Source organism: Amblyomma mixtum, chromosome 3 (genome assembly GCF_055824585.1).
Source record: "Amblyomma mixtum isolate Tamu chromosome 3, ASM5582458v1, whole genome shotgun sequence".
Classification (NCBI taxonomy): Eukaryota; Metazoa; Arthropoda; class Arachnida; order Ixodida; family Ixodidae; genus Amblyomma; species Amblyomma mixtum.
Window position 1 is genome coordinate 349,624,197 of NC_143014.1, and position 27,697 is coordinate 349,651,893.

Sequence of the window (27,697 nt, forward strand, 5' to 3'; positions counted from 1 at the left end):
GTTGGTTATTACTCATATGCATTGCCCTAAGCTGCAAATAAATTTGTAACGCATGCGCTCAGCCGAGCAGCAAAGAAAGTAGGTAGTGTTTCGCCCCCCCCCCCCCTCTCCCCTCCGGAGTCCTGGTTCTAGAATGCTTTCCCCCTTACACATTTTTGCTGTGGTGAAACCGCCGCGGCCACCTACAGCTTCTGCCCTCTGCTCTTACCGTCGCCTTCCTAGAGGCCCTCTAGCTCCGTGTGGTTCGTAGGGGAAGGAAAGCTTAGAGGAGGCCCATGCCAGGGGGAGAAAAGCGGGAGCAACTTCCGTCCCTCCTGATTGGAAGAACCTCCTCTGAAGCCCTAACTGGTCTGCCATCCGCTGGGAACGTAACTGAATGCGGTATTGGCGGTAGCGTCTGTAAAAAGAAAATACAGCGATAACTAACAGCAAGAAGTTCCTGAAAGGAGGAAAATCTCTTCCTCTCTGCATTCCATTTCAATTTCTGATTCCCGCGGCCGTTGTCACCAGCGCGCATTTGTTTGTGTGTTTCGCGAACTCCGTGAGTCGCGTTATCTCGGGCGCTGTCGCCTCCTTTGCGGCGCGGATCGCGGAACTCACCCAACAAGCGGCAGAGCATGCGGCTCAACTCGCCGACTGGAACTGGGTAGACCGATGCAACACCGCTGTTCGACAAATGTCGAACCGGATCCTGTTTGACGTCCGGTTCGTGCACGTGGCGCGTTCTCCACGCCCTCATTGATCCGACGCAAACCCGCACCGAAACACAAAAACATCTTCAACAAGCAATTCACACCGTCAACGCAGACACAGCGAAACTGGCTGACGCACTCCGCGATAAATATCTGTATACAGACCAGGATTCGCGTCGTCCGGCGTACTCGTATGCAGGTTCTGAGAACGCAAATCGCAATCGAACCTTCTACCTTCACGACCTCAAAGCGCTCCTGGCAAAAAGAAAAGAGGAACAGCCCCGGGCAGGGGGAAGGTGACGGTGAACCTCCTCGCTAACCTCCCCAAACCGGCCTAAGAGCGGCTGCTCGCATATTCCAATACCATCTGGATGGCTCTCATCACATTCATACCCAACCAAGGCAAAGCTCTCAACGCCGACCTCAGGAGGCGGATAGGATAGCTCGAGGGTACGCAACAAACCGAGCATCCAACAATGCCGACCCAGCTGAGGTACCCGAGCCGGTAGCCCAAAGCTATACAGAAAAGCTTTACTACAGAGGGATCAGACTAAAATACCCGCCCCTACACAAACAACTCAATAGAGAAGACGCCGTAGCATGGCGACCATTACAAACGGGAACATTCCCGTGCCTAAACATGCTAAGTGAATTCCACCCCACGCAGTACAAGAGCGAGTGCCCGTGGTATGAAGACAAACCAACCCTATACCAGACTACATCGGCTTGGCAGAAAATAGGCGAGCTACCCATAATAGAGAACCCGATTGCGGAACAGTGGGAGAGGATCCTATCCAGCGACACACTGAAAGTCCAAAAAGGACTAGTAAGGCGTGCACGCAGGGCACCTACCTTCAGCGGAGCCCTTGATAAGGGGAACCAACCCTGGTGATAAGATGGAAGACTCCATCTGAAGCCACAAAAATCATTATGAAATAGAGCAAATAAACGTTTTCCACCACCACCACCGGCCCATCTCTCTCACATCTTATGTGGGGAAGTTGATGGAGACCATGGTTCGTGACAGACTGTCCAACGACTTAGAAACGCACAACGCCTTTGCAGACACCATGTGCGGGTTCCGCCCATACCGGTCCCCACAATATGTGCTGCAGCAACTTCATAGAGGGAATCTTGATCCTGTCGAGCACCCAAGGGACGACAACGCGGTCCTCGCAATGGAATTGCATAATCCTTTCGACAATGTGACGTATGATATCATCCTCTCTCACATGTCCCAAGAGGACTGTGGTAACAACACAATCCAATACATTAAGCAATTCCTTACAGATCAGCAATCATATATCCGACTCCAAGACAGTGAACATGGCCCGTACACACTTGGTACGCGAGGGACTCCACAGGGATAGGTCTTCTCGCCTCTTCAATTCAATCTGGCCGTGATGAAGCTCCCTATCCTGCTGTGTGAGGTCCCCGGCGTGGAGCATGCCCTGTATGCGGATGACATCACCCTCTCGGCAACACACGGATCGTTCGGAGAAATCTAGGCCAACCGACAGCAAGCGGCGTCTATTGTGGACGATTATGCACGCCGCTGCTGCCTTGAGTGCTCCCCGAGCAAATCGCAACTCATGCACATACGTCCCAATCCAAACTGCACAACCAAAATTAACCTCTCCCTGCTTAGTCGCCCGATACCTGAACACGAGGAATTCTTGGTATTGGTATTCTAGATCCAATGGAACCGCAAGATCGACACCGCACAGGAGAAGCTCCGCAAGGTGGGGATCAGGTGGGCCGTATGGTCTGCCGGGTATCAACCAAGCGGGGAAGGGGGTAGGGGGGGGGGTGCGATGCAAAGGGCCCTTCAGCTGAGCTGGCCAGTGGATTCGTAACCAGCCGAATCCTGTATTCGGAACCGTACCTCCACCTGCGCAAATGCGATGAGAACGCTCTCGAAGTGATTCTCTGCAAAATCTATGAGAGCTCTGGACCTCCTCATTGCAACATCCAGCCAAGGTCTCCTCGGCCTGGGGATGACGAACACCTTTGGGGAGCTGCGCGAGGCTCATCTCAACAATCAACTTGCGTTTAAGCGAAATACGTGCGGGTAGGCGCCTTCTGACTCTCCTCCACATCAATTACACAACTCAACAGGAAAAGCGGGTATCCCTGCCCGAGGCCTGGCGCTTCGCCCTGCAGGTTCGCCCCCATCTCCAATAACACGACAAAGGATGCCCATGATGGCCACAACCTCGCGCGAGCAGAGGCCATTTCGGAGCAGTATGGTGCTCGATCAGGGGTATTTTGCATGGACGCAGCCGGTGAACACCATGGGGGTTGGTACACGGCGGCCGTCATCCACCAAAGCTACTCAGTTGAAGGGCTCGCCTTCCGTGCCCCCAACATTACATTCGCGGAGGGAGTTATTATGGGATTTGCTGCCGCGGATCCAGCGTTGCGAGTCATTATAACCGACTCAAGGGAGCTTGCCGCAATTTTGGACACGGATTAATTCCAGGTCGCGCCTTTCAAATTTTGCATAGATGTGAGTACCGGGGTTTCCCAACCCGCCGCACCATCATCTGGGATACGGAGATATAGGGAAATATAGTAGCGGATGCTACAGCCCGCGTGCTTAGCTACCGGGCATCGCCTCTTCCTTTGCCTGATCCGGCTACTGGTTTTAATCCGGCTATTACTTTTCGGGAAATCTCTCTCCTGTATCAAAACACTCTCGGCTGGTACCCACCCCTCTGCAAAGGCCTCAGGATGGCGGAGGAGCGTTGGCTTCTTCGTCTCTACACCAACACGGTACGGTGCCCGGCAGTGCGTGAACATTCCAATTCGGCCTTTTCGGGTGAGTGTCCACACTATGGGGAACGGATTGCGGACACGTATCAGATAGTGTGGGCATGCCCTGCCAATCCTGCTTTCCCACTCCACCCCCACTCCACCCGAGAGAACTGGGAGGCTGCCCTGCTCGGCTGCTCAACTCTCCAGGACCAACGAGCCCTGATTATAAGAGCCCGGGCCGCCGCGGAGGACACAGGGGTCCCTGACTAGGCATCACTCCTAGTGATTGTGACGGCTGGGCCCTTCAGGCCCAGTCCAAGCAATGCCTCTTTTGTAAATAGTATAAATAAATGTTTTACGCTCCCGACATCTGGTCACAGAAACTTTGACGTCGTGCTCCTCCATGCGCTAGTGATTTTGGTGCATCTACAGCAACGGTGGTGTTGGTTTTGTGCTCGTGACCTTCGAAATTGCGAAGAACGCATCGAAACTCGCACGGATTTGACGGGAACCTCTATCTGCGCTCGATTTCTCGGGAGCCACTGCTCAACGTGGATCATAGTCACTGTTATGATTCGAGTCGGCACATCGTGGCAGCTGTCTCTAAAACTGCGTGCTAACTGAATTCTATTGGAATCGCATATATTAGCGTGGACATAGAAAGCTATTGAGTGATAGTGATTTCTTTCACATGTGTATGGTAAACAATTTTTAGAAATTATCTACGGTCGTAAGGTACATCGTGCACACATCAAATTGCGCGCACTTTCTGTGCACAGAATGATGCCTATGTATTGCGCGAACACTCTGCACGGAATCATTGGAGATGTAATGCGTGAATGATGGACGAAATGATGTATTGCAAATGTCAGTTGCACCGTCTGAGAGAAACGTAACATTTCTGGTGCGTCGACACATCTGTATTTTACAGAATGCTGCAACACATCGCAGTTCGAGAAATATCCTTTTAGACCGAGAGCAACGATAAGGGTCTGTGCGTCAATAAAACAATTCAAAATATGTTCTCTGTTCTTATTACATTGTTTGCACTGCTGGTTCCCGCCGGTAGCCTCAGCGCTGCGCCAATGTAAGAAGGTTTAACGTCCGAAAGCGGCTCAGTGGACGAAAGACGCCATAGTGAAGGGCTCCGGAAATTTCGACCACCTGGTGTTCTTTAACGCCAGGTGGTCGAAATTTCCGGAGCCCTTCCTCATAGCCTGAGAGGTTTGGTACGTTAAACCCCGAAAAACCACTTTCTTACACTGTTTCAGCGCTGCGGCTACCAACGTTGACCAGCAGCGGAACCAGTTTTAAAATGTCACAACAGCAAAGAAACTGTGTGCGCAAAACACAAACGCGCTGCTCTCGACCACGCGCAGAGCAGGCGGACAACGACACATCAGCCCACCTGCCGTAGCGAGCCCGAATTGGGATCACTGCATGCGTGAAGCGGATTCCATGCGAACTCCTCCCGTGCTCGAATGTTTCTGTCATTCTTTGTGATGGAGATTAATGCGCCGAAATTCGCCCGCCAACCGGAATCAACGTAAGCGAAGGAAGAACTGGCGCTAGCCTCTGTATTTCATGGCTGCTGGCAGGTATAGAAAATTTCAGCCCCCTGCAGTCGCTCTCCGAGCTGCAGGCCATAACTGCGCCGGATGTCAGGTGTTTTCACAAGTACTGGTGGGAGTTTTGGCCGACGGCGCAGCAATGGCCACTTTGGGGCAGCGGCGTAGTCTGTTGCTTTATCTGCTTCGCATGCGCAAGCGCGCGGGAACGACGCCAGCAAACGAAGGGGGGAAGTCACGTCTAACTTTAAATAACGTGACCTAACGGCATTTCCTAAATTCTTTCCTTCCTCCATGGCGTGCTCCGAGCAATGTCATTTGCATTGTTTTCGCACGTGCACTTGCGCATTGCGGGGAACCCATCCAGTTAGCTGGCTGCCTCTGCGCGTCTACTGTTCGAATCCCCTATATCCAGGCCTTCAGGTTACAGTTGCTCGTGTTAAACCGTCGCCATGTTTTTATGGATCCACCCAGAATCCACCCTGTCAGCTGACTGCCTCGCCTCTTCTACTCTTCTCCTCCCCTCTGCCTATAGACCCTCAGGCGTCGCGTGCTGCAATAAAAGCAGTGACATTATTGATGCTTGCCCACTTTCAGATATGCATGGTGAAGAACCCACCTTGCCAGTTGACTTCCGTTGCGCTTGTGCCATGCTAGACCCGTTTGTACGCTAGAGCGCCTCTTCTCAGTGCCTAAACTTACCACACGATCATAGTTTGGCAGAGTTACGGACGCATTTGCCTGGAAGCCGTCTTGTGGAATGTATAAAAATGCATACATATTAGTGCAACTTTACGGAGCATAGCGCAGGATTTTCGCGCCTATTATTTGGGAACCAACGAAGTTTTCTTGTACTGCCGTTATTCATTTTTTTTTCACTGGGGAATCTATTCAAGAACAGCTGAGAATAGCACATGTGCCGTAAGATTCTAGGTGCCACCAGCCTGGATGATGTCATTTTTTCCTGCCCACGTGCATCATTTTAAGCAAACCTTAGAGAAAATATAGCACTCGTACTCTCGTAGTGCTTCAGACTCTGTGGCCTTTCACTCGTTTATTAGGGGCATTTGTTGTGCTGCGCTATCCATGTTATAAGGATTTGTGTCGGATTGCAGCTCCGAAGTCGCAGTCAAGATCTGGTCCCTGGACGACTTTGAGGTCGGCCGGAGACTGGGGACGGGCACGTTCGGCAACGTCCACCTTGCCCGAGAAAAAAGGACGAAATTTATCGTTGCTCTTAAAGTGAGTAATCAGTACGATTTGAGATCATTTAATGTACAGTTCGTGTCACAGCATTGCATTCATTTAGCGAGATTTCTTTTCTTAGGGCACGTCATTGCTGCCATATTACCCCCATTTTGCTGTCCGACAGCAGTTGACATGTGTTATCAGCGGGGGCTCGATTTCCTTCTTTATATACCGGGCGATGCACCTGAATAACTCTGAATTTTTATAAAGAGGCTTTTTATTTAGAAGAATTGTGCACCGCATCAGAATACACCTAAGAAGTTTTAATTAGTAGGCTGGTTGACTATTACTGATTAGTTAACGTTTTAACTACTCTCCTTATCAAGCGGCGTGTAGCTCGTCTTAGAGAATATATATCTGTGTAATTCGAATTTCCAAAACGAAGTTGCCCTCGGCGCTGTGCGCTAACGTATTCTTGCTGTTTCGACTAGTTATGTTCACTTGAGGGGTCGCTGTGCCTGCGAGCGTCTCGAAGGCGCTTGTATTTTGGCGCGACTTAGACATTTGTTGGCCCACAGCGAGAGAGTGACTGCTTTTTCTAAATTCTTTCGAATTTTTGTATAGAAGACCATAGTACGACCCATTATCCGACACTGAGATAGATGGATAGCTGCACACACTGGCGAAGCCTTGACGCTGTCGTGGGCTCACTAGTGCATAATGGTTTGGCTAGAAAGACCACTCCTGTTTACGAGATGCGACACCCAGCAACCTAGGCGCAGTGGAAAAAACACGTGTGCATATTCATGCTCGATGAGGCGTGTGTTCATGCAATTGCCTGTTTTCTGGTTGTGCGTTCCGCCCCACAAAAGCCTGTATCTCTGCATTAGGGACAGTCAGCTTCGCTCGCGTACTGTTTGCAATTTCTCAGAGTGTAAACACCTCGCGTACAACCTCTACTCTCCTACCCCAGTCGCTGAATCACCAGGTACACATCTGTAAGTTTAGCGAGGGTAGAGAAACTATGTTAACGTATCTTGCCTCCACTTTCTTGAGATGTGCGATGCGATAAATATACAGAATGACTGCGATACTTCTCACTTGTGTGAGGGAAAACGTTACCTCTGCTAGCCTTCCGAAGATTATTGTCATTTTTTAGAAACTGCTTAGAGGTTTTCCGAATCAACAGCTGCAGATCCAGCCGCGCGCAGCCGCAGTTTTCTCCCCGTGGAAGATATTTTCGTCTTTGTGGTGAGATCTAAATGTTGATCTTGAGAAGACGAAACTATTGCGCACTTGAGCGTATTAGAGTGCGCAGATTAAACTGTATGGCGTGCGCATGACCTGTTTGATTTTTTGGCAACTGTCCAGCCTTGAGGCTCCTCCTCCATTCTGAAGGTATTTTAATAGAACGAGAACATTGTGTGTATACTGCATTCAAGCACAGGGGCCCATAGCTTATCAGAATTTGACAAAGCTCAGCTCCCGCTTCGACACCTGCTGCTCCTTTCTGCTAAGATATCTTCTGACATAATAAGAAGGCTCTGTTTATTAGCTCTCGAAACCCTTTTTGAGTGCATAAACAAATTCCCTGAAGTGAGAACTGAGAGTGAATGGTACCATATTGCCTACATCCTTCAGGAGTGTTTGTATTATCGAGAAACTTTGTAACGTTTTTGAATGTTCGAATACAACGGCATGTGGCCTGATCAGTCGCAACGCAAGAGGCGACCAGATATTTATCGAAATATTGTAGCCGCTCGCAATGGCTTCTTTGATGTTGGAAGTTGCCGTAGGTGCGTTTCGCCCCTTAGCTTGAAAGTTCTTTAAACTGAGCGCTGTATAAGGCCGACGGTGCTCCTTTTCTTCGTCAACCAGCTAGTACATTTGCTTATATCGCCGTCACTGAGTTGTACTCATTTACGGGCACAGGGTAACACAATAAACAACGTTCAAGTTTCAAGCAGTTCTGCCAGTCTTCCTGGTCGACCGCCTGCCTATACTATACTAGACCATATTTTGACAGCTTAAACTGACCGGCTGATTTTCATATGGTTGCGCTGTATTGTTTGTAAATTCATTGTAAAACTACATACAACAGCAACAATGAAAATTCTGCGGGATGCGAAATCCACTTCCTCATTTGTTGCTGCCCCCGTTACGGTGGTGGTGACGTCATATGTGGCGTCACAAGTATGCACAGTATATTACTGGTTACGAGATACTACGTAATTGATGACGGCAATTGTTTTTCTTAATTTGTATTTTTATTTTTGTTTCTATTTTTTGTCTTTAAATTTTTGTTTCTTTTAGCATTTCTTTCTATTTTCCCTTTTCTATTTTTTGTTTATCTACATTTTCATTATTATTATCCTTATTTTAATTGTTATCATTTCCGATTTTATTTATTATTATTTTTGTTATTAATCTTACATTAATATTTGTTATTTCGTTTTCTTATTTTCATTTTACGATGATTTAAATGATTTTTACTCACGACGTATAGCACCATTGATGACGTCATCAGGATGATTGAGAGCTACAGTGTGATAGTTTTAACGTATGAACGGACAAAGATAAGCCATTTAATTATTTCGTCTTAATAAATGTTTCAGTCTTCACAAGGAAAGGGATCAGTGCTCGAGGGCTTTAACAACACTGCCAACCGAAATTCTTAATTTTTATTGAGCACAGCTACAACTGCGCATCATCCAAGTTGGAAAGTTTCTGACATTGGTTTTGCTGCTGTGGTGTTCTCCGCCTTCTGTTAAAAATGCAAGGCCTTCAGACCGAGTGTTCTTTGCAAGACACGCCCTAATCCCACGAAGAAATGGTTTGTAAACGTTGTATGTGAGACAGCAGCCGTGGCCTGGCGGTTGGGGCATCCGCATCGTGAGGGAGAGGTGCGGAATTCAGACACTACTGCCGCCAGGAATAACCATCAGTTTCCAATTCGTGCAAGCTTTCGCCTTGCCTGGTGTGAAATTCCTAGGGTGAAATTCCCGCAAAATGGGTCTTTGACCCCACCTTGTCCTGATGAAAATAACGTTCACCATAGCGCTTTTTGTACAAATCTTCCCTTAAAAGCTGCCAACAAACTTCACCTTCAACGTTGTGCGTGCAGGTCATCTTCAAGTCAAAGCTGCAGCGGTTTAATATGGAGCGTCCACTGATAAGGGAAATCGAGATCCAGGCCCAGCTAAGGTGAGCTTGCTTGCTTTGAGATTGCATTGTCATGAGTACACCTTGCAGCACACTTCGTTGTGCTACATTCTTGCTGGAGGTTATCACGTTCTTTGTGCAGCTTTTTGGCGATTGTTTCTGCGTTTCGCGGCGTCGCCGTTGCCGTTGTCTGTTGTAACAAGCAATGGACACTTTGTTCGCGCTTTAAGCTGCGAAACCAATGCAGCGGGAGCTTGAAAAGCAGAGCGTAAAATTGGTAAATCTCTTTTTGAGGAAAAGAAACGGCACAGTATCTCTCTCACACATCTCGGTGGGAACCTGAACGAGAGGAGAGGCGCACAACTGCCCTTTTGGAACAGTGGACACCTCAATCGTACCTTAAGCTACGTGGAGGTAGTGACAGATGTGCACTGCGTGCGGTGGGATTGAAAACGTTGCGCCAGAAACGCGGCGTTGAAGCCATAGGCCGTCGGCAATCGTTGTTTTCATTGGCATTGTCGTCGACAGCGTTTTACACCGATAATTTTAAGGAAAGGACGCGCGCATGACTGGCTCAATGGGCCAGTGGACGCCTGAATCATGCTTATTGTTACGTCTGGTGATGAGATAGAGATGTCGGCTGCATGCGTTAGCGCTGACAACGGTGAGCGAACTGCCACTTGCCAGGATGGCAGGGTGGGTGGGGACTTTTAATGGAGATATCAAGACAAACAGAAATTTCTCAAGCCTTATGCCGGAGTACATCTTGTACCTCTCGTCCGTAACGCCTCCCAAAGCCGCGACAACCTCGCGAAATATTTTTACAGGCCTCGTCTTTGAGAACCAGGCATTGGTGCAGCAATTCGAGCATAAATCCATCTATTTCTCCAACCACAAAGCTACCTTCATGAAAATCAAGAACTGTTAGTGGAGTGTTTCTTGAAGAAGGAATATATGCAAAAAGTAACAAGTTGTCTGTAATTGCACATATATTTCTTGCTTGAATTCTTTGCCTCAGTCTATCGAAAGCTGAAACAGCTGATGAGCTACGCTCAAATTTCACATTAGGAACTAACGTAATCGTCCGCAATTTTTTTTCTCGGTACAGTTATGGCCTGAGCACGCTCATTAACTCTTTAACTGCAGTTATTTATTTATCTTTGGTGTTTTCTTAAGTGCGAGAGATTTATATGGCTGTGTCGCGTCAGCAAAAAGCGTCCGCAATTTTGTTTGCACCATGATGTCGTTCTCTGATGAAAAATGTGTGAGTGTTATTGTGACGCAGATTATGTTATAAAACGCTTCAGTGGGAAAAATTTGGTTCATTAGGTGTTCTTAATGAATTAAACACGATAAAACTCATAGAAATACACAGAGAGGTCGATATTGCCACGTATCATTGTAGTGTTTGTTCGTTCACGCTCAAGGCTGCAGGAAAGGGTTGTTATCACTTTTGTTCGTGACGCGAGAAGCGACCAGACTAATCTCGATTGATCGCAGCCATGAAAGGCTGCATCTAGGTTTTTCTAGACTACTCTAGATGATCTCGACCTGTTATCTGGAAGTTTCCTTGCCGGCTTTAAATTGAACGATGCCGCGAGCAGCGGGCATTCGTAGTTCGACGATTGACGAGCACGCTTGTTGCTTACGCCGCCACCGAGTGAGTCAGTTCTTTTGCGGGCGCAAGTCAGCCCAAATAAAGAGCTTCGTTTGCAAGTCTTTCTGGTGTCTTCGTGACCGCTGGACTGCCGTCACTACAACGTGACAATATAGTACACGGACGTCAGTACTGCCATGGACGTCGATATATTATGTGGACGTTTTGCTTTCTCATTGCTCCAATGCCGGTCGCGGCAGCGATCTCAAAGTTTTTCTTCTGCATATATATCACTTGTTTGCTGCGCCATGAAGCTTGGAAGATGTTGGATATTCTGCTGACACTGTCTTGTGAGCCCTTTTTATTCCTATTTGAAAGTGCACACCTACCACAATCACATCAGAATGCAGCCAGCCAAGAAGTGAAAAACTGATAACTGCACGCAAGTGAAGTCAGCTGGTTCTACAGAGTTAGGCGTTTCACAGCCCAGCTCCAGCACATGGCTTCTTTTGAGAACGCTTGATTCAGTTTGTCGGTGTTCGAAATACTAATGCTGCTGTTATGTTGGTTCTTCAGCCTCCTTGAGGAAGAAGAATTCATGCGTTCTGGGCGTAGCATGGTGGCTCTCAGAAGATACCACACGTAATATTGTAAGGGAGATTTGGCGTGGTTATTTTGTTATTGTCGATGTGGCAAAGTGGAAAGTACCACGTAATGCTTTGAATTTTACACAAGACAGGATCCACAAGCAATTTTAAAATAAATTTTGTAGTGGTACATGATTAGAATGAGAAGAGCACCAGAAGCCAGGCGCATGTAAATTTCACATATAACTTCCATGGCTTGAGGTCTGTCATAATGGAGCGCATTTGTGTACAGAAAGTATAGGTGTTTTGATGAAAAAGTTGTTATTCGAGAAAACAATGCCGTCATTCTTGTCAACTTCTATTTCTTTGGTTATTTTTATATTTTGACTTCTCATTAAAAGCAGTCACGGTGATGCACCGACTTGCTTAACCTCGCTTAAAGTAACCACGGTTTTCGCTAAGCTTGGTGCTGTTGTTCGCACGGCAGAATAAGGCTGATTGTTAACCTCGTTTAAGGTAAGCACGCTTGACGAAAAAAAGGGTTACCTAAACTACGTTGAAGCTCGCTCTTGTGGCAAGGACATTAGGCGGGCAAAATAAGCCCATTGGCGTTCTTTTTTTTTTGCGTGAAAGTGCGGGAAATGCACACATCAAACAATCTTGAAATTTCTCAAGGCCTTTTCACTGTGTAGTGATTTTTAAGCGTCAATCTCTTCTGTCGTTGTGTATGGCTGCTCTGTTATCAGTGCGTGTTTGTGAATAACCTATAACTCATATGCATTTCAACATTTCTTCAAAATTTTCAAACAGTTCGATAATATTGTTATGCCCAGGGTTTATTGAGACCGGGACGGAGGACTGAAAGCAGCTGGGTCCGCTTGCCGAGCACGAGACACCACCAACCTCGTTCTCCTCATCTTCGGCTTAGTCAGCAGCGCCGACCATGTAGAATAATAATAGGTAGATGTAAGGTATCGGTAGCATTCGCCGGGGTCATCGGAACGCGGCTGGGGGCACTCAAAGCGGAGCGTCTCCTTTCTTGGAACGCGGCCGCTCGCGAACGCGCCGGGAAGTACGGGTGTCCACCCGCCCCGCGGTACCGATTCGCGCACGTGCTGGTACGAATGTGTATTTGTGTTTGTTTTTATTTTGTGGTGGAGAGGGTTCTTCACCTTACGGGAGCTGGAGGGCTGGTCAGGCTCTCCCTAAACCAATCATGTGAACATTGTAACATGATTGGAAGCCACGAAATGTGGGCCGGGCCGTTAGGGCTTTAAAACCGGGCCCCGGAGCTGGAAGCGGGGTTCTGGGCTAAGGTGAGATGCAACGCATCTTCGGCAACGCCGAGTAGGGGCCTCCCCTAGTATTAGCCAGATCCATTTTTTGGTTGTTTGTCTTTTTGCCGTTGTGCCTGAACTTGTATATGCATTGTAAATACTGTACATAAAATTTGAAGTGTTCGCCTTACCCCTGCGTCTCAACTGAACACAAGACCGTCTCTGACGGGCACCCCTGGTGCGAAGAGCTTCAGTCTTCCAGTTGAAACCAACCCGTCTCTGGCGGGGGCACCCCTGGTGTAAAGGAAGAAGAAAGAACCTGTGTGAAAATTTACTGGCGCAGTCGACGAGGATCCTGCGGCCATCGGAAGACGGCGCAGGAAGAAGATTGAACGCAGGGAGAAAGGCGACGGTCAGGCAACAGCAGCGTTCGAGAAAGGACCTGCGGAGAGACGGCGGCAAGGACGCAAGGACCACGGCAGTAATTCAGCGACGCGGGACTGCATCCGACCAAGAAAAGCAGCGCGTCGAGGACTTGACGGTCACCGGCGGGTCGCAGCAAGTGACAGCGTGCACAGGACCAGCGGCGTGCGACAGCTCATCGCAGCGTCTGGTGGAAGTGGCGGTGGACTGCGACGCCAAGGAGCTGGCAATGCGGATCGACGCATCGAAACTGTGAGTTTCCTTCGTCGTATTGTCAGCGTTCCTGTGCATGTGTTCGAGCCGGTAGGACAGTTGAGGAGTACAGACGGCGGTATGGAGGGCTATCCATGCCAGCCCTCACTTGATGTGCGGTACCAAGTGGAATTAGCGAAGGCGCGCTTAGCGTACTTTCAGGCTAAACTTGCGAAAGTGAATGGAGGAAAGGCGCCGCTGTGCGAGGAGAAACCTCAGGATGTTAAGTGCGTCTTGGAGGAATTAGAAGCAAAGCGCCAGCAGCTAGCGCTGGAGCTCGCTAAGCTCAAAGAGTCCAGGAGAGCTAGTCAACTAGCCAGGGAGAACTGCTCTGAGTCCCGAGTGGAGAGGCCGCCAGTGCTGGAAGGCAACGGCATATGCCTGTCGGGCGCAGGTCAAGAGGACAGCCGGGCAGAGGTAAAGGGTGAGCCAGATTTCTGCGAAGCTGGAGTCACAGTTCAAGAAAGTATCGTGACGGAACGCAGCGTCGCGGTATTAGAGGCGGTGAACACGCACTCCGACGATCCAGCTACAAAGGTTAGCTCTACCCCAAATGACAACAGGGACGCGGACGCGAGTTCATGGTTGTTGGAGGTCACTCTGACAATTCCAAAAACGAGGTCTCAAGGAAGCCGCGAAAAAGGGCCGTTCGCTCAGCCTGAAGCGGCCAGTGACTATAGATGTAAGATCGGCGAGCTTGTGACAGGAGAAAGTGTAACGTTGCTGGAACGGCACACTGTGTCGGGCATGGGGCATGAAGAGCCCCGTACCGTTATTTATGGAAAGTGCCTTTCATCCGAGGCAGAGAACGGAGGTGGGCCTGTTGCGCCGACCGGGCAGAGCGCCGCGCAGTTGCTGAACGCACCCGATGTGCGTCCGACCAGGTCCTTCGAGGACAAGGCGATGCGTGGCGACTTGCCACAAGGCGAATTAGGGTCAAGCGACTGCCAGGGATCTCATGCAGCCTCAGAGTTATACGATGCCACGAAGTCAGCAAGAGCCGATCAAGCAGGACGCGGCGTTTTCAAGGTTTGCCCGTGCAGGAAGAATGCCAATGGCTCCAAGCGAGGCAGAGTAACAGGAGGAAGGTGCGTGGCTTTCACGTTGAAAGGCGGCGTAGGGAACAGTACGTTGCGTGCTGCAGAACGCCAAATCAAATGTAGCAAAAGTGGCCGCACTGATATGATTAGACTGGACAGGGGCTGTGTTCCTCACGCAGTACATGGTTCGAACCGGCGCGCCGGAGAAAGCTTGCCCTCAAGTGTGTCGCGCGCTGAGGTATTTGGACCTATCGAGGATCATAAAGTGTTTGATCCTGGAGGGCAGCAATTCTTGAATTTTTGCCCCGTTGTGGCGCCAGCCTAATGAGTGAGTTACCGTTTAGGCGTTAATTGTGTTGAGACGCGTAGTGGCTCGAACGCACACAAGGACGCTCGGTGCGACTAAGGAGGCTCACGTGGCCACTTACGGACGTCGTGCGAGTGCTACTGAACGCTCCAGTTGCGAGTGCCTGTGTGTGTGTGGTTGTGCTCGTTCGCGAGCAGGACGAGGGTGTCTACTTAGAGGTGAACTGGGTGCAACGCACCAACTTGGACGCTGTGTTACGGCGCACGGCAGGCATGCCACTGTGTGTATTTAGTGTGCATTTTGAGTAATGTTGCGTTGGTGCCCGTGTACAGTGTTGTTTTTGGTTTTGTTGGTGCAACTGGTCGCAGCACGACAGCTTGGACTTCGGTGAATGTGCTGGTTTTACAGGTGTGAAACGCGCATTTGAATGTGTACGTTTTGTTTATGTTATGTCACCCGAAGGGTAGTTTCGTGTCAGACACCGATCCCTTTTGTTTGTAATTCTAAAAGTGCCATTTGAGCCCTTTGTAGAATCTTGGGAAGGGCGTGTAAGGTATCGGTAGCGTTCGCGGGGGTCATCGGAACGCGGCTGGGGGCACTCAAAGCGGAGCGTCTCCTTTCTTGGAACGCGGCCGCTCGCGAACGCGCCGGGAAGTACGGGTGTCCACCCGCCCCGCGGTACCGATTCGCGCACGTGCTGGTACGAATGTGTATTTGTGTTTGTTTTTATTTTGTGGTGGAGAGGGTTCTTCACCTTACGGGAGCTGGAGGGCTGGTCAGGCTCTCCCTAAATCAATCATGTGAACATTGTAACATGATTGGAAGCCACGAAATGTGGGCCGGGCCGTTAGGGCTTTAAAACCGGGCCCCGGAGCTGGCAGCGGGGTTCTGGGCTAAGGTGAGATGCAACGCATCTTCGGCAACGCCGAGTAGGGGCCTCCCCTAGTATTAGCCAGATCCATCTTTTGGTTGTTTGTCTTTTTGCCGTTGTGCCTGAACTTGTATATGCATTGTAAATACTGTACATAAAATTTGAAGTGTTCGCCTTACCCCTGCGTCTCAACTGAACACAAGACCGTCTCTGACGGGCACCCCTGGTGCGAAGAGCTTCAGTCTTCCAGTTGAAACCAACCCGTCTCTGGCGGGGGCACCCCTGGTGTAAAGGAAGAAGAAAGAACCTGAGAAAATTTACTGTAGAATTGGCCTTTTCATGGGCGTCACACTTCCCCCTACGCAGCCGAAGCCCGCTGGGCGAGTTAAGCGCCGCGCGAATGGTAGGGCTTCAGCCGGGCAACGTGAGTGACTTCAGTTCGCGCTGAACGACGTCCGCTTGCCGTGAGACGAGCTACGCGGTAATTGAGCTCGCCAAATTGCTCAATAATGACATAGGGTCCATCGTAATGGCACAGCAGCTTCTGAGACAATCCTCGCTTTCTGATAGGCCGCCACAACAAGACCAAATCACCAGGCCTGTAAGTGACATGACGGCGGCGGGCATCGTAGCGCGCTTTAGACCGATCTTGGGAAGCAAGAACACGAAGACGAGCAAGGCGTCGGGCTTCTTCGGCGACACAGAGTGTCTCAGCGATGGAGGTATCTTCAGGAAGCTGGTCAGAAAATGGTAGGATGGTGTCCAGGGTGTAGCGTGGGGGTCGAGCATAGAGTAAAAAGAAGGGGCTGTAGCCAGTAGTCTCATGGCGCGCGGTATTGAACGCGTACGTGATGAACGGCAGGACGCTGTCCCAATTCTTGTGCCTTGAATCAACATACATTGACAGCATGTTGGTGATCGTGCGGTTCGTGCGCTCAGTGAGTCCATTCGTCTGGGGATGGTAAGGCGAGGAATGGCGAAAATGCGATGCGCAGGAACGAAGTTGCTCCACGACGTCAGCGGTGAACTGCCGACCACGGTCACTGATGATAACTTTTGGAGGTCCATGACGTAGAACTATGAATCGTAGCAGAAAAGAGGACACATGATGCGCTGTAGCTGCGGGTAGGGCTGCCGTTTCACAATAACGAGTAAGGTAATCGACACAAACCACTATCCAGCGGTTCCCATGATAGGATTTCGGAAACGGGCCAAGGAGATCTATGCCCACTTGCTCAAACGGTGCTGCAGACGGTGTCACAGGGTGAAGCTGACCAGATGCAAGGCTAGTAGGTCGCTTGTATCGTTGGCACTGAGTGCAGCTGGCGACGTACCGCTCAGTCGTGGCCCGCATTTTCGGCCAATAGAAGCGTGCCTGAGTACGGTGCAGCGTCCGTGCTGAACCAAGATGTCCAGATGTAGGGTCATCGTGCATGGCTTGCAAAACAGAGTTGTACAGGCTCTTCGGGACTACCAGCAGGAAGCGGTGGTCCGTAGAATAATAGTTTTTCTTCCACAGAAGACCATCCCGCACTCAAAAGTGGCTGACATTGGAAGGATCTTCAGCTGCCGCAAGGAGAGACCGTAGGGTTAAATCTTTCTGCTGTTCCGCTTTGAACGTTGCGACATCAGGAAAAGCAGATGACACTGACACGACGCAGTGGTCCAAAGTAGCGATGGTAGGCTCAGACTCAGGAAGGGGCAGCCTCGAAAGACAGTCCGCGTCAGCGTGACGGCGACCACTCTTGTAGACGACTGTGTAATCGAACTCTTGTAGCCGGAGAGCCCACCGTGCAAGGCGCCCGCACGGGTCACGAAGGTTAACGAGCCAGCAGAGGGCATGATGGTCGGTGACGACGGTGAACGGTCGTCCGTACAGATAGGAACGGAAACGCTGCGTGGCGAAGACGACAGCCAAGCATTCTTGCTCGGTGACTGTATAATTGCGCTCCGGCTTGCTGAGCGAGCGACTCGCATACGCAACAACGTGCTCTTTGTTGTCGCATCGCTGGACGAGAACAGCGCCGAAGCCAACATCGCTGGCGTCAGTATGAATCTCTGTGGGAGCGGAGGGATCGAAGTGGCGAAGTACAGGGTGGCATGTCAGGAGGAATTTTAGTTGGCGAAAGGCGGAGTCGCACTCAGGTGTCCACTCGAAAGCCACATCTTTGTGAAGTAGACCAGTAAGGGGGTAAGCTACGTCCGCAAAACGATGAATAAAGCGGTGGAAGTAAGAGCATAAGCCCAAGAAGCTCCGAAGCTCTTTGACAGACCGCGGTGGCTTGAACGACTCGACAGCTGCAGTCTTGGCTGGATCAGGTCTGACGCCGTCTTTGTCAACGAGGTGTCCAAGCACTAACGCTTGACGCGCACCAAAGTGGCACTTTTTAGAGTTAAGCACAAGCCCAGCTTGGCGCAAACAGTCCAGGACGAGAGCTAAACGGTCGTTGTGCTCACTGAACGTCTTTCCGAAAATTACAACGTCGTCGAGGTAGCACATGCATATTTCCCATTTCAAACCGCGGAGTATAGTGTCCATAAATCTCTCGAAGGTGGCGGGCGCATTGCAAAGGCCAAATGGCATCACATTAAATTCATAAAGGCCATCAGGCGTTATAAACGCTGTTTTTTCTTTGTCCGCGGGATGCATAGGGATTTGCCAATACCCCGACCGAAGATCAATAGAAGAGAAGTAGGAGGCTGAAAATAGGCAGTCGATGGCATCGTCGATTCGAGGCAGGGGGTATACGTCTTTTCTCGTGACGGCATTCAGACGACGGTAATCCACGCAAGAACGCCACGACCCATCCTTCTTCCGAACAAGAATTACTGGAGCAGCCCAGGGACTCGACGACTCTTGTATAACACCTTTAGTTAACATCTCCTTCACTTGCTCATTGATCAGCTTACGTTCAGACGGGGCCACTCGGTAGGGCTTTTGCCGGATCGGATGTGAGGCGCCAGTGTCAATCCTGTGAAGGGTCCGAGACGAGGGGATGGAAGGTGGGCCACCGGGCTGTGAAAAGTCAAACACGGTGGAGTGTCGCAGAAGAATGGCCAAGAGATCACGGCGCTCATGTGTCGAGAGCGAGTTGTCAATCATGCTGAGTAGCTTGGGCTCATCACAAAACTCTGGCGCTTCCGCGTGCAAGGCGTCGGTAACCAAGGCAACGGACACTTGTGAGGCGTGGCTGCACGACGCAAGCTTCTGGCCTTCAGGCAAAACTACCGCTTCTGTAGAACAATTCACTGCCCATAATTCAGTGCGACCGTTGGTGACGGAAACCATGGCATGAGGAACCAAAATATTCTTCTTCATGCAGGTAAGATGGTTCGGTTCCACAGTCGCATCAAAAACGTCGACAGTGGTATCGGGGCAGCAAACCGGTACGCATACGGCCGAAGAAGGAGGCACGACAGTATCTCGGGTAACAACCAGCACACTCTCTCCACTGCAAGAGCCTTCCACAAGGCCAGTGGTAAAACATTTGCCGACGCTGAGCTCACCGGTGCGACAATCGACGTTGGCGCCACACATCTGCAAAAAGTCGAGCCCAAGAATGACGTCGTGCGTCGATCGGGCGAGCACCGCCATTTCCGTGCTGAACACTTCACCACTCAAAGAAACCTTAACAGTACACACTCCAATTGCAGGCAACGGTTCGCCACTCACACCACAAAACTGGACATTTTTGTCCCACCGAAACAAAACTTTGCGTCCAAGGAGAGACTTAAATGCAGCGCTCATAACGGAAACAGTAGCACCGGTATCCACTAAATCCACTACAGGTACACCATCCACTAGCACATTCACTTTGTTCCGCAACATAACTATAGGCAGGGGTATCACTTCCGGCGGCAGACTTCCAGCGACCTCACCCCCATCGGTCGCGCCGACTAGTTTTCCGGCGGAGGCGAAGAGGAGCGGCGTCGGGGTGATGGAGATCGACGAATGCGGGAAGCTGGAGGTGGGTGGAGTCACGCTTCTATCCGATGCCGGTGAACTATTCCGCATTTGTGCAGGCCATCGGTTGTCGACATCAGGCGGGTAAGATGGGCGCCGAGAAGATACAGGTTGGTAATCTTGCCGCGGAGGATAGCCTGAGGAGCCGTAACGCGATGGTTGGCGGCGGGGAGAAAATCGTGAGATGTGACCGGGCTGACCGCAGCGGTAACACACAAGAGAGGGACCAGGTGCACGTTGAGCCGGCAAGTAGTCTTCGTGCCTAGTATTGGCCCAAATGTTCTCGTCGTATGTGGCCGGCGGATGTTGGTAAAAGCGGGGCCGGTGTTCTGGAGGCGATCGCGGTCGCAGCTGTCGGGGCACCCGGTGGTCCTCAAAGTCCGCTGCGTTAACTGCGGCTGGCGGAGGAGGGCGCGTGGGATACTCAGGGGGAAGCTCTGAAGAATTCCGAGTGAGTTCCAGCGACCTGGCCAACTCTTCGCGCACGATCTGGCGGGTCGTGGAAGCCAGATCACACGATGATGTTGTGTCTACGGCTGCCACCGTTGTCACTCCGGCTAAACGTCCGAATTTCGGCATGATGCGACGCATCTTCAATGTCTCAAATGTGCGGCAGTGCTGGATGACGTCACATACAGAATCTAGACCTGCTTTGCCGATAAGAAAATTGTAAATGTCTTCTGCAAACCCTTTAAGTAGGTGACCAACTTTATCTTCTTCTGTCATGCCAGGAGAGACGACCTTGCATAACTTTATAATTTCTTCAATGTACTTTGTACAGGTCTCTCCGGGAAGCTGAGCCCTTTGCGCAAGCGCTTGTTCAGCCCGCTTCTTCTTCGTGACAGAGTCGCCGAAACACTTCTTTAGCTCCTCTACAAAGCGGTCCCATGTCGTAAATGAATCCTCGTGGTTGTCGTACCACGTTAGGGCCGTGTCGGTCAGGGAAAAGACGACGTTGGCAAGTCGGGCACAAGAGTTCCACTTATTGTAGAGGCTCACGCGTTGGTAGTGGGTAAGCCATTCATCCACGTCCTCGCTGGTTGAGCCTGCGAACGGCCGTGGCTCCCGGAAATGCTGCCATGAACTGCTGGGCACAGATCTCGGAGCGTCGCCGTCCAGGGACATCATGAGCACAGAAGGCGGCAGACCAACAATGCGACGACTCCGGCGAGGTTGCAGCAGAGGATCCGTCTTCGGGGAACCAGTATACCCGGCACCTTCCACCAAGATGTTACGCCCAGGGTTTATTGAGACCGGGACGGAGGACTGAAAGCAGCTGGGTCCGCTTGCCGAGCACGAGACACCACCAACCTCGTTCTCCTCATCTTCGGCTTAGTCAGCAGCGCCGACCATGTAGAATAATAATAGGTAGAATTGGCCTTTTCATGGACGTCACACTGGCAATATTGTAAAATATATACGGGGCTGTTAAAACATATGATCAGAATACTCCGTTTTTGTTCCCTTGCCTTGCCTTACTTTATCTTTCAACGCACATTAAGACAGCGTTTCCTTTGCGAGTGACCACCGAGGCCAGACTTGTTCACATGCCCAACGGTCACTTCGGGCCTTCCCTTGCAGGCACTCGAACATCCTGTGCCTCTACACCTGGTTTCATGACAACACCCGTGTCTACCTCATCCTGGAGTATGCACCTCAGGGGGAGCCGTACCCCCGTCTTCTTGACGCAGGGCGATTCACCGACCAGCGAGCAGCCACGGTGAGTGCCCTGCCCTTTTATAACTCGTGTGTCACCCCCGTCATGTGTCACTGCCGTCACCGCAGCTTTCAGTGATGCCACAACCCCTCCTCTGATGCTGTGACAAAAGCGCTGTGCCTCTGGGCACAAGCCAGTAGTCTGATCTTCAGGGCTGGTTACTGATGGCAAGTGGTTCTTCTCGATAACGTTCAAGAACAGGTCAACGAAGGGGTAATGAACAATGTGGTTGTTTGGGAGCCACAATGTTAAGGCTTATAAAAGGTTTAAAGGCGGGCACGTAATAGGCCGAATTAAATGATAAGCCTGAGAAGGAAGGCTGACCACATTTACCTTCCCAATTCTGCAGCTAACTCGTACAGCCCCTAGGTTTTGGTGTTGAGCTGACCGTCGGAGAAAGTAGTGGTTATAGGGGTGTGCGCTTGGAATTTTCTCACGCCCGGACCGAATTCCAATCGACAAAAAATATTTCTAATATTCTCTGCCAAATTCAACATCCTTACAAAACCAATAACCGTGCGAAACAACGAAAAGCTAGCGGCGCTGCTGCGAAACAGCGCTCCAGTTTCAGCTGCAGCTGTCAAGGGACGCAAGGCTGATCTCCAAAAGGAGGACGCAGCAAGAACTCAGTGTAGTAACTCTATGATCATCATGTCATACGTAAAGGAAAACTGCTGCCTCTGTGGCAGTCATGTTATAGTTACAAGAAGGTTTGTGTTCTACTGATGAAGAAAGCGATTAAATTATCGCCGCATCTCAATCGAGCAGTGGGGTGAAAGCTGTATGAGCCACGGCCACCCAGATCGGGCATCAAGCCACGGTCTGTTAAATTGCGTCATCCCTGCCGCGTTGCCCAGACTTGTTGGCCAAGTATGAGCAGTATGATACAGCTGTTTTATACGTTCCTACTTAGGCCTATCGGCAAATAAAACAGCTGTCTTACCGGTGCGCTCCTATGGGGCGGGAACGTGCAGTCTAACGAAGAGGGTTCAGCGTAAGTTGAGGAGGACAACGTAATGAGCTATACAAAGAAAAATGACTGGTGTAACGCTGAGAGATGGGTAGCGGGCAGAGTGGTTGAGGGAGCAAACGTTACTTAATGACTTGCTAGCAGAAATCAATAGGAATAAATGAGCTTGGGAAGGGCATGTAATGCGAAAGCAAGACAACCGCTCGTCCCTAAAGGTAGCGGAGAGAATCCCCAGAGAACGTAAGAGTAGCAGGGGGCGGAAGAAAGTTAGGTGGGTGGGTGAGATTAAGAAGTGTGCGAGGATGAGGTGTATGCAGCAGGCAACGGACAGGGATAATTGGAGACACATGGGGGAGGCCTGTGCCCTGCAGTGGGTGCAGTCAGGTTGGTGGTGATGATGGTGATCACTATGAGCAATTTGAATGTCGCCAGATAAATGGACCGGATCGCTGCACTGAAGCCTCAATACCGCGCTGTCCGATCTCGGCAACATGCTGTGGGGCGCGCGGGGGGGGGGGGGGGGACATTTAGTTTTGTGTAACAAAAAAAAATAGCCAGTTTCGACCGAAGAATTCGTATTTTCGCTCTCATTCCTTACAATGATGCAGTGAAAATTCCTGCATTTTTCCCTACGTTATTGCTTTTTCGTTAATCATTTCGATTTCAGTAGAGATTAGTGAAGGTCAAAGAGCTGCAATTTTCCACGTGCTACTCGTTACGATTGTATTTCAGGCAGGAACTACCTGTCTGAAGAGATGGGCGCCATCACCATCTAAAGTTATGTGATAAAAGAAAAAACTTAGATTCCAATATGGAGCTTTGTTCAATCATAATGCACTTCATAATGGACGCTCGAAGAAAGTAAGCATGTAAATGACTAGAATAAACTCCTTCTTCGTACTTAACTTACAGAACTAATTAGAGTATCGATATACATGAATGCCATATTTACTCCCTGACTGGTCGGCCCATGGCATATTGTCGATCCCTTGTACGATTGGTCGATGTCGTTGCTTTATTTAGCAAAGCGCGCACATATTCCCCCATACAGTACGCCTGCCAGGCCCTCAAGATCTGCCACAGCCGCAAGATGATCCACCGGGACATCAAGCCAGAGAACTTGCTCCTTGGCATCAACGGCGAGATAAAGATCGCCGACTTCGGCTGGTCCGTGCACGCGCCCTCTTCAAGGTGGGCACACTGGCTAGTTTTCACTTGGGATGCTTGATTGTCAGCAGATGCTATACTCGTTGACAGCACTTTGGTGTTTTTTTCGTTATATCTGCCTAGTATGCTCTGTACAGGGTGTACCGTATTGATCTGTCCGGTTTGTAAATCATCCTGCACAAACTACTGGACTATTTCGGCTCAAGCACAAACCACGTGGTAGCTTATGATAGTCTCCGTTTTCCGTTAAAAATTTGGATTGACTGGAATTGGCGAACAACTGCAGTCGTCTGCGTAGAGGATTTTCGTGAGGGCGAACGAAATAGCCGATTTTAGAGGCTGCATCATCTGCGGTAATGTGAGGCCTGCCCCAGATCCAAGCAGGGTCACTGGTTTTCTCGCAGTTCGCCAGATGGCGCAGCCTCGCAAATTGGCTACTCCGGTCGACTCGACGAAAATGCTCTACGCAGGCAACTGCAGTTCTTCGTCGACTTCTGTCAAAACAGGGAAGTTCCGGGGCTAAATTATTTATTGAAACACGCACACCATCACCAGCTGCCCTGTGGTCTATGCCTGGGACCAAGTAAGCCTGTAGTTTGAGCAGGAGAAATTTTTAAATCCCGGGCTGATAAATACGGCATACCCTGTATACAGTTCCTTTGTATGAACAAAGTACCAAAGGAGACGTTTAGGGCAAAAATCGAAAGCTATACTGTTTGCTTCAAAAAAACAAACCAGTTAGCTTGGTTTGTGGACTGCGCTTCGGCAGCTCTCCACTCGATACAGTGGAAGAGTTCAAACTTTTAGGGCTGGCATCCCAACCTTATGAGTTGGGATGCACATATTAAATAACTCGTCAAAAATCTCTCTTCCACTGTGTGCTTACCACCAAGATATTGAGACATTTTTCCAACCAACATTAATTATGCTTCAAGTAAAATCTTTCACTCTCTCTTTCGGTCCCACATTAACTATTGCACATTAATTTGGGCCATGATTAATAAAAAAAAATAACAGTATTACATAGGCTCGAAAAAGAAACTGTCCGCTGCATTGCTAATGTTCCATACTGCCACCACACTCAAGAGCAGTTTGCTCAATTCAAGATAGGTAGTGCCGCCGCAGTGGCTCAGTGTTTATGGCGCTCGGCTGCTGTCACCTAAGACGCGGGTTCGATCCCGGCAGCTGCGGTCGAATTTCGATGGAGGCAAAATTCTAGCGGACCGTGTACTGTGCGGTGCCAGTGCACGTTCTAGGGCGCTGAAATTTCCATAGCCCTTCAGTACGACGCGCGATACATCAGTGGTGCGGGAGAGACTTAATCTAGGGTCTCAATCAACTCTGTTCCTTCAGTACGGCGTCCCTCAGAGCCGCAGTCTATATTTGACGTTAAACCCCCATAAACCATAAACCAACATAGTTAGTATAGAGCAAATATACAAATACTGTCTTCCATAACTGCTGCACTCTTCGAGGGTATGTTAGCAAGAATTCCTTAAAAAAAATGTAGTCTTAGATTGCAAACTCACGCACATCGAACCTGGTCATTTGAAAAATTGTTTGTGCCACGGCTGAGCACAAATCATCCTCTGACACAACATACTATGCACCATTTCTTACAAATAAGCTCAAAAGACGTTTTTATGCGAAGCATACTAGCCGCACAACCGAGCTCTTCCTTGCTGCGCCGCGCGCGGCCGCGTAGCTACCACTTGACCTACATCGGCGCACCGCGTGGTATGACGTCAAAACAGCTGTGAAAGCTGGGGCTCAACTCGTGCGCTCGCTTGCGGACGCGCAGCCTCTGCCGGCGGTATGCTTCGCAACCTAGGCTTAACCATAAGCTAAGCCAGGCCATTTTTTTTATTGACATAACTCGCAGAGCATTGCAAGGCATATTTGTTATTTGACAGTTTTCTTAGTACGTTGCATCTATTTTGTCGCACAAATTCTGTTAATGAATATGCAAAGTGTTTGCCTTTCCACCTGGATCGTCATGTACGACGCTATACAAACAGAATACTGCTGCTTTGTAGAGCAGGTTTATTGTTAAGTCCTTCATTTGCTTGCAGCATAATTATGTTGATAAGCGGAGTGCATGTATCATATTCTAATTTTATTCTCGCATTTGAACCTGTGTACTGTTTATGTAAAGTCACTGCTGCCAATATGGCTCCCTAGCCTAGTCAAGCTGTGGTCACAGCTTTTTTGTCAGGGAAGCCATCAACATTGCACTGTCGTGCAGAATGAACCTGATTTGATTTGAAACCACTGAATGTTTGATGAACAAAGGGTTAGGCAAATGAAAATTGTACTGTTATAGGAGTTGAGCGGACAAGGCGAGGGAAAAATGGGACTTGTTATGACTAGCATGACGGAAAACAGTCACTCATACCAAGAAGCATGGGGGATGTTTTTTAACCTTTGGTATTCGTCAAGTTGAGATTAAAATGATATATTTTAAAGATAATTGATTAAAAAGCAAACGAAAAAACTACAAACTGCCAGTGGTATCCGAAACAAGGAACTTTTAATTTCGCGTCCGGTGCTCTACCGACTAAGCGCAGGCGACGCCTGTCTAATCTTCTGCTTTCGGGGTATTTATTTTAAGCGTAACCCGACCTTGAGAGTGTTCACCAGCGCCACCCTCGTCCATAGCGGCGGGCGCAGTACGTCCTTCATTACCGCGACAGTCACGTAGGAAGGTGATCGAACGGTGAGGGTAGAAGCTTGCGAGAACCCTCTTATGCTACGTATGGTATCAAGACTGCCAAAATCGAGGCCTTCGTTAGCTGTAGAGCAGACAAGGGAAGGCAAAAGAGGGCTCCTTATGGCATAAATGACGGAAGCCGATAGTCACTGAAACCAAGGAGCATATGCGTTGTTTTCATCACTGAAGTGTCATCATAAATTAACTGCTTCTACTTAGTGCAGCGTCGCTCTTCGGTTAGCCTCACTGCAGCAATTTCATTGCTTAGACAAAGGAGCTGTCGCGTCACGACTCACGATGTGGAAACAAGAAACCAAAAGTGGCTTGAAGAACTACCTTCGAGCGATGGTCAGTGACTGCAAAAAAACAGCAAAACCGCTGTTTGTTTTTAACTGTTCGTTGATAGCTGGTAGGCACATGACTAGTAATAGCGAGCGATAGATTGCCTCTTAGTGCAAGCTGCAAATATATGTACGCATGTTGAATCTGGCATTGTTTCCTGCAGGCGACGTACAATGTGCGGAACTGTGGAGTACCTGCCGCCGGAAATGGTGATGCACCTCGCATACGACGAGAAGGTGGACCACTGGTGTCTGGACATCCTCATCTACGAGATGGTGGTGGGCAGCACACCCTTAGCGTCGGACTCATTTGACAAGACCCGTGAGCTCATAATGCCGGCCAAGCTTGAGTTCCCGTACCATGTCGGTGCCGATGCTCGCGACATCATCGGAAAGGTTAGAAGCACGCATTGCGCGAAATAGTGTACCCCCTGTGGCTACATGTTGCATCCGTGTCTGTCAGTGAAGCATACGTGCTGCGTTTGTTGTGCTTTTCCGCACTGCGGATGTACACTGCTGACTCAGCAGAGTTGTGTTCTCTTCACATTTGTGCCGCACCTTTTGTCTAGCAATGCTGGCATATTGCACTGAAACAGACCTGTGCCTATACGGTTTTCTTCTTCAGAAGCAGCGAATGTGGCAATAGGTTCTGTTAGTCGAAAAAGCGCTTACTTTATAGAAATATATTCAGTTTTTGATAGATGCAGTAGATAAACTGAGAGGTAGGTAGGTTAAGGTACGATAGGGTAGGTGGGAGTGTAGGGTACGGTAGGGTTGGTAAGGCACGTAGTGAACAGGTTATGGTGCCGTAGTATAGGCAGTTTAAAGAGGGTAAGTAGGATAGTTAAGGGGACGTAATGGTGGATAATATACGTAAGGGTATTAAGGCTAAGGTACGATGCGTAGGGGTTCGTAAGGGAAAGCAGGTGTGTTAGTTAGGGAGATGGACATATTGTTTAGTTTTAAATATGCGGACGACTGCAACATATCTTATTTTCGCAGCTGGTCCGGATACGTGCCGTAGACCGCATTTCCTTGGATGAAGTGCTGGCCCACCCGTGGATCACGAAGAACGCCGACACCACAGTGGTGTCCACGACTTTCTGA

General features: G+C 49.6%; 1 protein-coding gene across 1 annotated transcript; it reads left to right on the top strand.

The window, feature by feature from the left end:
• Positions 1–2,095: 2,095 nt before the first annotated feature.
• Positions 2,096–27,697, top strand: LOC149356316 (aurora kinase C-like). Its single transcript, XM_089576306.1, has 9 exons — positions 2,096–2,170; positions 2,387–2,445; positions 2,856–2,936; positions 6,133–6,259; positions 9,330–9,409; positions 21,267–21,405; positions 23,424–23,563; positions 26,755–26,986; positions 27,593–27,697. The coding sequence occupies exons 1-9, from the start codon at positions 2,096–2,098 to the stop codon at positions 27,695–27,697; spliced, it is 1,038 nt and encodes a 345-aa protein (XP_089432432.1).